The sequence below is a fragment of the Penicillium nucicola genome, assembly GCF_028828085.1.
Source record: "Penicillium nucicola strain IBT 29836 chromosome Unknown utg000006l, whole genome shotgun sequence".
In the NCBI taxonomy this organism is placed as follows: Eukaryota; Fungi; Ascomycota; class Eurotiomycetes; order Eurotiales; family Aspergillaceae; genus Penicillium; species Penicillium nucicola.
Window position 1 is genome coordinate 1411770 of NW_026643130.1, and position 9501 is coordinate 1421270.

Genomic DNA, 9501 nt, shown 5'->3' on the forward strand with positions numbered 1-9501 from the left:
ACTAATCGTCAAATGTGATCTTCGTCGCCGCTTTATCTGTGCCAATGTCCTTGTAGAAAGCGCCGTATGAGTCGTGCTGCTTCTTTTTGACTGTAGTTCCAAACTTCAACAGAGCTTCTGGAACCTCCTGCTTGGCAGCCTTGAGAACATTGATCAATCTACTCAAAGTCAGCATTGTACTGGTAATCTGGTCTAAATTGGATTGAAATGTGAGTAACGTACCCGCCAGACAGTCCCTTGTCAGTTTCAGTAAACATGGTGATAGCATGTCCTTTGGCTCCAGCACGACCAGTTCTTCCAATGCGGTGCACGTAGTCTTCAACGGTCAGAGGGAATGTGACGTTGATGACCAGCATCACGGCTGGAATATCAAGACCACGTGCCGCCACATCGGTAGCCACAAGAACAGTAGCAGTGCCCTTCTTAAAGGACTCAAGGTTGCGGAATCTGTCAGTCTGGTTCAGATCACCATGAATGCCAGCGACTTTGAACCCTTTGTTTCTGATAAGGTTTTCGATCCGCATAGCCTCCTTCTTGTAGAGACAGAACACCAAAACTTTCTCAGGCGACTGGCCCTTTTGAGACCGACTGAGTAGCTGAATAAGTCGACCTTCTTTGTCTCGAGGATCAACGACCTCAACATCTTGTTTGATTCTTAGGTTGGCACGGGGATCTGCGGATGGGTCTCCTCCAATGGTAACAGTCACAGGATCCTTCATAAATGTTGCTGCAAGGTTTTGAATCGACCGAGGCCATGTTGCTGTAAACATGACTGTCTGTCTTCTGGAGACAGGCATTGGCTGGACAATATCCTTGATATCTTGCTCGAAACCCTTGTCAAGCATGCGATCTGCCTCGTCCAAGACGAGGTAATTGACCTTGCTAAGGTTTACAGACCCATCGTTTTGCAGATCCTTTAAACGACCAGGCGTGGCAACAACGATGGCAGCCTTCTGAAGGGCGTGACGCTGTTCATCCTTGCCAACACCTCCGAAGATGCATGTCACCGTGGTCTTCTCAGAACCGGCGTACTTAATGAGCTGGTCATAGATCTGCATGGCAAGCTCTCGAGTTGGCGAGATAATTACCGCCCTCGGGTGACAGGGCTTCTTGCTTGGTTTGGATTCAAGCAATTTCTTGAGACATGGCAGGCCAAAACCCAATGTTTTGCCACTTCCAGTCTCTGCGATGCCAATCACATCCCGACCAGCGAACAAAAGTGGCCAGGTGGTGGACTGAATTGGTGTTGGTGCAGGGAAGGCCTTCAGTTGAGAATACAGTGCAGTGTCACATGGCGGCAAGTAGTCGAAAGAGAGGAGAGGACGAAACTTGGGCGCATCGACTAGAGGATCAGTGATTTTGATAATCTTTTCGGTCATGTAGGTGTCAATCTCCGATTGAGGTAACTTGGAAAGTGCAGGAGCTTCAGTATAAGAAGTTTTCTGTGTTGCTTTCTCGTCTGCATTTTCATTGTCTTCGGTAGCTTTTGCGGGCTTCTCGGACTTTGACTTCTTCAACGGTCGCTGCTCCGTTGAGTCATGGTGGCGTTTACCCATGATAGGTCCTAGGATGCGAGAACTTTTCGAAATGATAGAAAAGTGCAATCCCAATGCAAATTGTCCTGATTGAACCCGCAGCGGGAGAAAAGAAAAAAAAAGTATGCCTCTGTATTGCCAGAACTCTCCGCCTTCCAAACTTCTCGCATAGCCAATTCCAAGGCTGGTGAAGATGTGTACCGCCTTCCTATTTTAGTGGTTATCACCGCATCCACAGTATTACTACAAGACTACAAATAATGTTATAGACATCCCTCTGTTGGGCATGCGATATTTGATCAAAGAGCCCAAGAAGATAATAATCAGAGAGACACTGCCAGTCACACCATAGTATTCTGAAACGACATAAGGGAAAAGAAATACATTTAGACAAATCAACTGCGTAGTACATGTATACTGGCAACAAATCAGGAAATTTAGGTATCAGGTAATGCCCTTGGTTTTCTTGTCATCACTTATTCAATGCCGTAGGAGTTGATGATGTCGGCAAGACGAGAAGCTTCTTCAGAGTAGTTGATTCCCTGGGAAGATGAGACCTGGTATCGCACACTAGAGACACATTAGAAAAGGTTCGTAACTCTAGATAAAAATGGCTGTTCTTACCGTTGCTGTTCACCGAAGTTGTCAATCTTTGCTCGGCATCTAAAGCTCCATGTCTGACAATTGGCATTTTGGAAAACTTCGCCGTAGGCGATAGGATCATCTTCACGAAGTTGCATCAATTCATCTGCCGTGGTTCCCATAATCTTTCGTCCGGTGTCATCGAAGCAACTGAGCCAAAGTTGACCAGTATGATCGCTGACGCTTAGAGGCATAATGAAACGATACTCGGGCTTAGGATGGGTTTTGTCGCACATTTCACAGCGCCACTGACCAGGGTCAAGCTCTGTTACCTTCTTGTTGCAGTTTTCAGAAAGACAGGCAGGATAGCACCATGTAGAGTCCTGTTTGATGTAGATCACGGTGGCTTTTAGGGAGAAGTAATCCGGCTGTTCAGACATGCCCAGCTGTTCTTCCCGAACCTGTGCAACAGTTTTGAACTTGTCGGTCTTGGTGGATGAATTTGTTGCATTGGACAATGAAGCATGGGATGTGAAGTTTTCCGACCTGCCTTGAGCGTCATACCAGCCTCGAAGCCGATGAGCCTCGCCAATGTCAGGGTCGACAGTCATTGAGCCCGAGCTCAAAAGACTCAGGCTCCTTCCACCGAAGTCCGATACCTTGACTCCCTTGAATGCGATGACTGACTCTGGCGCCACACCAAAACTTTTCGCTGTTGCACCCCAGATAGTCAAACGAACAGAAAATCCAGTATTGTCTACCAGCGTAAGTTCGCGCTTGTCGTATGGCTTGCCGGTGCTCTTTGACACAATCTGAGATGTCTCACCAACATCCTTCAGCACGCCAATGACATCGGTGGTCGTGTCTTTTTCAACAGTCTGCAAATCAGCAACTGTGGTGAAGTTGAAGCGAATTTGAGGGACATCGTTTTGTTCATCTGCCTATTAGAGTATATGAAAGTCAGCCGAACGGCAAGCAAGAAAGCAAGGAGAGATCGCGTGATGAATGTGAAACAGTATGCTTACCTTCTCGACCAGGGTATCCCTTTCAAATGTAAGCTCATAGTCGTTGTTGAGATTAGTAAATTGCTTCTTGGCAATCTGAACGCGACAAGGACTCGAGATATAGTAAACACTTCCCTCCTGGAAGAGTTCATAAAGGGCATCACACTGATCGTTGAAACCCGTAGCTCGGATTTCACCACTGTCGTCCAATAAATTGACACTAAACAATTTGCCCTCGCCATTCTTGTTGTGCCATGTCTTGATATTGGACTTGCTAGTGCATCGTGCTTTCATTGTCCATTTGTTGGAATACGGAGAGATAGCCTCGATGGGATAAATTGTGGCATGGGCAGTGGCAGCCGCAGAAGGTCGCATCGGTTGGGCCCGGCTGGCAGGCTGGGCCTGCGCTCCCTCCATCTTGGAGCCATAAAATCCATTACTGGAAATTGTTGTCGGCTGGTTGGCTTCTTCTTCCTCCCCTTTGACTTCGAGAGGTTTAGGTTCACCAATTTTATCAGCCTCGCCCAGTTCCTTCAAAACTTCCAGGTCCAAGATGATGAGAATTCTACCATTAATAAGTATGATCCAGTGGCAGAACTTTGAATAAACTCACTTCTTGCCCTTGACAGAGTTTGATTGGAATGACTTCAGTCGTACAAATGAACCCTTCTTTAGGGAACCATCTGTCACCACATGGTTCGCTTCTTTTTGGCCGGTCAGCTCCCCCAAATAGCTTAGAGAAGTAAAAGGAATGGGGTTTACATACGGGTTGCAAGCATTGTTTGCACATAATTCGCAATATCGCTGAAAACAGCCCTGTATCGGTCTGGATGGTTTGGCTGGGGTGGCAACGCCTTGATTTGAACACACTGGACGATCGGTTCTCGGACCTGGGGTTTGCTTTCATCAAAGATGGCACTGTGGTATATATGATTAGAATATAATTTATTGGGGTAAGGGGTGGCAATCAAACCTGAGAGCCCCAACAGTGACCTGGGATGCTGCGTCAGAAGCCATGATATTATGGCTTGCAATGAAGATAGAGAAAGGTTCGAAGGAAACAGAACCCGATAGGTGTGAAAGAATTGAAGATAACCAACTATGACAGAAACCTTGTAAAGCGAGTTGGGGGCTTGGGTGAAGGATGCACGACGCGTGTTGAGAAAAATAACGCGTTAAGTGGCTGAACCCCACCACATGACCCTCGGTGCCTCAGGCTGAGCGCCCAGCTTACCCCACGCATTTGAGCTCTGCCTTGCATTGGGAATTCCTTTCTTACCATCACTGCCTCAATCTCTGACAGGCGCCCTCAAAATCCTACACAGAGCCTCCACCGCTCATTTCTCATCTGAATTCATCTGAATTTATTCTCTGGATATGGCCTCCTGCGTCCATGCCAGTGCTGCGGGTTTGTGATAATACAATCTGTGTATTGATCTGAATATAATGAACTGACAGGTTCTCTTACGCTGTAGATTTGATTCCACCTGGGCCTTCCCAGGCTGTTTATCGAGAGGATTGCACCCAGTGCTTTGATTCTATCGTATGTGGTATCGCGTCCTGCTCTGTCTACCGCACACTTGATCTGACTCTCGATTCCCAAGGATGATGAAAGTGGCCTCAACGTCTGTCTGCATTGTTTCAATGGTGGATGCTCTGGTGAAAGGGGCCATGCTCTCCTCCATTCTCGGCGGTTTGGTCACTCCTTAGCTCTCAACATCCGGAGAACGCCCAAAAAGATACAGGTATGACTTCCAATCCCATTCCCGGATTGAGAATATACATGCTAATGCCCTTGGAATAGCGTGATGAGCCTCCGCTGAAAATTTCCAAGCTTGCCATCGCTGCCGAAACAGAAGAAGATAGGTATGACATTGCTACCTCGGTAGTTTGCTATGAATGCTCTGAGCAAAATGTCGACAAGTCCATTGGCAACCTATCTGTGGTGGTTGAGGGTATTATGAACGCAATGACATTTTCTAAAAGAGAGGAAATCAAGGCCTGGGAGCAAGAATTTGTTCCTTGTGAGCATACCCTCTGCTTGGTTCAACAAGAGTCCGAGCAAGCAGCGTCAAAAGGTATCACCATTCACATCAGTATTTTGACTGTGACGCTAATTAATTGTTAGATTCGAGTCATTGTACGGAGTGCGATCTATCCGAGAATCTCTGGTTGTGTTTAGAATGCGGAAATACAGCTTGTGGACGAAGCCAGTTCGGTGGCAGTCGCGGGAATTCACACGGTCTCACTCACGCCGAATCGACATCACATGCAGTTGCCGTCAAGCTAGGCTCCATCACAGCAGAAGGCTCGGCTGACGTCTACTGCTATAAGTGCAATGAGGAAAGAGTGGATCCAGAGCTAGCCGTACATCTTGCGCATTGGGGAATTTATCTGGCCGGGCGTGAAAAAACTGAGAAGAGTTTGATGGAGATGCAGGTCGAACACAACCTACAATGGGAATTTTCAATGACGACTGAGGATGGCCGGGAGCTGACCCCTGTTTTTGGTTCGGGCTTTACCGGTCTGGCTAACCTTGGAAACAGTTGTTATCTGTCTAGCATCATGCAATGTATCTTCTCGGTGGCTGGCTTTTGTGAGCGATACTATCACCCGTCCGAAGAACCACCGCTTTGTGAAGCACCAGCGCAAGACCTAGAGACTCAATTACGGAAACTTGCTGATGGGATCCTCTCGGGAAGATACTCTCGACCTGATTCCCGCCTTCTCTCGTCTCCGGGTGCAGAAGCGGCCCACCAAAAGGGTTTAGCGCCCACCATGTTCAAGTATCTCATAGGACAGGGCCACGAGGAATTTGCAACCATGAGACAGCAGGACGCGTTCGAATTTCTTCTCCACCTGTTCAAGACAATCAGCCTGTCAAAGCACTCTAATGGACGGGATAATCCAGTGCAACTATTCCGTTTCCTGGTTGAGCAGCGTCTACAGTGTCTACACTGTAAGAAAGTCCGCTATCGGGTGGATGAGCAAGACAATATCTCTGTTGCGGTTCCCGCACGTCGTATCGCTACTTCAGACGAGACTGAAAATCATTACGAGTCAATCACTCTGTCGGAGTGTCTGGATATCTTTACTTCGGATGAGGTCGTCGAGCTTACATGCCCTGCCTGTGCTAGTCAGAGTGGCTTCATGAAACAGTCAAGATTCAAGACGCTACCTGATGAATTAGCTGTCAACGCTCGTCGATTCAAGCTCGTCAACTGGGTCCCTACAAAGCTCGACATCCCTGTCTTGGTGGATGACAAGCCACTTGACTTTGGGTACTATATGGCTACTGAGCATGATTCTAGTGAGCAGCTACTTCCAGAAGTGGAGGAACCCAGAACATTTGAACCGAATCCTCAGCTCCTTGATCAGCTTTTAGGCATGGGCTTCCCTGCCGTCAGGTGTGAAAAAGCTCTCCACGCCACTGGGAACTCGGATCCAGAAGCTGCCATGAATTGGCTGTTTGCACACATGGAAGATCCAGATATTGATGAGCCGGTGACTCTGGGTCAACAAAGCAGTTTATCTAATGATAATGAACAGGATATGGCAAAAGTTGCTCAACTAGGTGATATGGGTATCGAGGAGCCTCGGGCTCGACGGGCGCTGGCTGCAACAGATGGTGATGTCAATCGGGCCCTTGACTGGGTTTTCAGTCATCCTGATGAGCCAGTGGAAGATGAAAGCGCGGATGCAAGTGATAACACACAGGCTCATGGTAGCCAGGTTGGTTATGACTGCTTACCTGCTCGTTATGAATTACGATCGATTGTATGCCACAAGGGCACTTCTGTCCATGCAGGGTGAGCGATCCATTCTAATCTCCATGTTTGGTGCTTACTAACTATTGCTAGACATTATGTCGCTTTCATTCGCAAACAGTTACCCGGTCAAAGCCATCTATCATGGGTCATGTTCAATGACGAAAAGGTGGTCAAATCTGAAGACGTTGAAGCGATGAAAAAAACCGCGTATCTGTACTTCTTCACACGAGTTTAGAATAATAGATATCTACGTCTTTTCATGTGTGGCATGGTGTGCTCCGGATGGGAAATTTCATAGTTGTCTCATCTATTTTCCTTGTCTTGTGGGGTGGTTAAATTCATCATACTTTCAGCTGGCGCTAGTCTTAGTGATCGTTCTTGTAATCACACATTTCTTGCTTGAGATAATAACCTCGAGACTCCCCAGGCTGATTGGCAACTCGTTACAAGTGAAGCGACATATATAGATATAAGTCACTTCCCACCCCACCCCGCTAAATTGCCCTAACAACCGATCCATGTTTTGCTTTTCTCTCTTTCACCTCCCACAAAGGTGCGACAACTCTAGAAATTGGTCTGAAGTCTAGCAAAACGGCTCAATTGTCGACGGTTTAACGCGCTGCTATTTTATACGCCTATAAAAACGGCGTATTGCAGGTATAGCTAGCTGCTGATTTTGGCTATTCCCGGCGTATAATCTATAATACGATCAAACGTGATTTATAAGGCCACCGGCTTAAGAATCGGGAAAAAAGCGGTATGTCCCCCCTTCTTACCTAACGCCCTACTAATTTATTTTATTTGTAAACCCGCCGACGTCTATTTTAGATGTATAAATAGCTTCTTAGTGCTATAGTGCCCGATTATCTATCTACCTCTACGATACGCCGAGTCTTGCGGCGATTTAGGGTCTCGAAACGTCGGTCGAAACCGAAGATCCTTCTTAAGCCCCTTATTACTAGGAAGAGACTAAAGTTCACTCGAAAATAGCGGCGGAGTGACTTTAAATCGTAGATCTTTTCGGACGAGTGTTCGGTGTAACGAATCTCGAACTTTAGACTATAATAGTGCGTCCTGAAGTCGACTAGGGGCCTTTAAAATGACCTTATTAACGTTAAATATGTTTCGTGAATAGTTTAGGTTATAGTTTTTAGCTTAATGGGGTAGCGATTATTAAGGATAATGATTTAATAAAAGTGAGATTAAGACTATACGAGAGGTTAATACAAAAAGACAGAAAATAGATAATTTTTATCTAAATTAATGAATTTTTTAGCTAGGTAATATAGCTCTATTTAAATTGTTTTCTCTGTTTTCCTTTTTATAGTATATTCGTTATATTTCGTTGTATCTATTTATTATATTCGCGAGATTTCGTTATATTCGTAGCAATCCGTATTTATAAGGTTTTCTACATGCGGAAGCTTTTTATATTTCTTTATAGTTCCTTGCTTTTATTTTAAATACTTAAATATATATTGTAATTTTTACAAAGTTACTTCTTTTTATAGGTTTACTTGTTCTAGAGTCTTCATGCAATTATTTTATATGGTGTTTGTATATATTCCTTTTCTCTTCAAACTTGGTTTATAGTTCTAGTATTAGATTGTATTTATGTTTAAAACTTCAGCTATCTCTTTTTTTCTTAGTTTAAGTTCTCGTATATATTTCTTCGCATTCTTATTCTTTTATTAAATCTTAGTTTTTTATAGTGTTTATCTAAAAAAATCATAATAACGTTAATCTAGTTCGGATGTCGATTAAAATTGATTACTTAGAACGAGACCCTTCTTTACGGTCGGGAAGTTTAGAAATTTCTTAAAATCCTATATTAAAATACTCGAAGAACGTCAATTGCCCTTCTATCCTCTCAGGGTAGTCTTTTGATAAGATAACGCGAGAATTTATATAGTAAAGCCGACGAGAGAGTGGTTTAAAACCCGGGATATATACGTCAAGATTAACCCCTACACTTATTTAATTTAAACCCGATTGAGCCCGCCTAGAGGTCGTTGAAAAGGAAGCTTTTTAGGCTATTTCCGGAGATCATTAATATAGGAAAGTCCAATAGAGATTAGGCATATTTTGAGTAATATTTAGTGACTATATGGAATATACTGGATTAAAAGAACCTAGATACGCTAGTTTTAAATATAGGGAGACGTTGAGCAGCTGTACAGAGTGCTAGGGGGTATTATGTAAAATATTAAGCGATAAATCGATTCCGCCCTAATTAAGGTTTTCTTAATTTTAATCATAATGATATATATCAAATAATAGTGGTGATATGTGAGACCACGCTAGTCTAAGTGGTTGAACGGGTAAGCGACATAAAATTCCGATAAAGCGTATATAATAATATATTGAGATTGGGATAGAGCGATAGTAGTCTAGTCAAGTAGATAGGTCGATACTAGTAGAGAAACCCAAGAAGAGGTCGTATAGGCAAAGCCTGATAAGAGGTCGAGTAGAACTATAGGAAAGGAGATTATATAGGGGTGGTCTAAAGAGAAGAATATATCTATCTTACTACATATAGAGAGGTCTTACATATATTATGAAGAGCAAAGTTATCCCTAGACCGCTACTTTATATAACGTATCCGGTAAG

General features: G+C 44.4%; 2 protein-coding genes across 2 annotated transcripts; one reads left to right on the forward strand and one right to left on the reverse strand.

Annotated features, from left to right (window-relative positions):
- Position 1: 1 nt before the first annotated feature.
- N7511_006544 (replication factor A subunit protein RFA1) lies at positions 2-4138 on the reverse strand (the record flags this gene model as incomplete). The annotated part of the gene is made up of 8 exons (XM_057128921.1): positions 2-158; positions 223-1578; positions 2012-2092; positions 2160-3058; positions 3143-3686; positions 3735-3825; positions 3888-4039; positions 4095-4138. 8 exons carry the CDS (start codon positions 4136-4138, stop codon positions 2-4), a joined length of 3324 nt encoding a protein of 1107 aa, XP_056983477.1.
- A 360-nt stretch (positions 4139-4498) lies between these two features.
- N7511_006545 (ubiquitin-specific protease UBP14) lies at positions 4499-7126 on the forward strand (the record flags this gene model as incomplete). The annotated part of the gene is made up of 6 exons (XM_057128922.1): positions 4499-4529; positions 4597-4664; positions 4726-4866; positions 4926-5199; positions 5250-6930; positions 6982-7126. The coding sequence occupies 6 exons, from the start codon at positions 4499-4501 to the stop codon at positions 7124-7126; spliced, it is 2340 nt and encodes a 779-aa protein (XP_056983478.1).
- Between the last annotated feature and the right edge of the window lie 2375 nt (positions 7127-9501).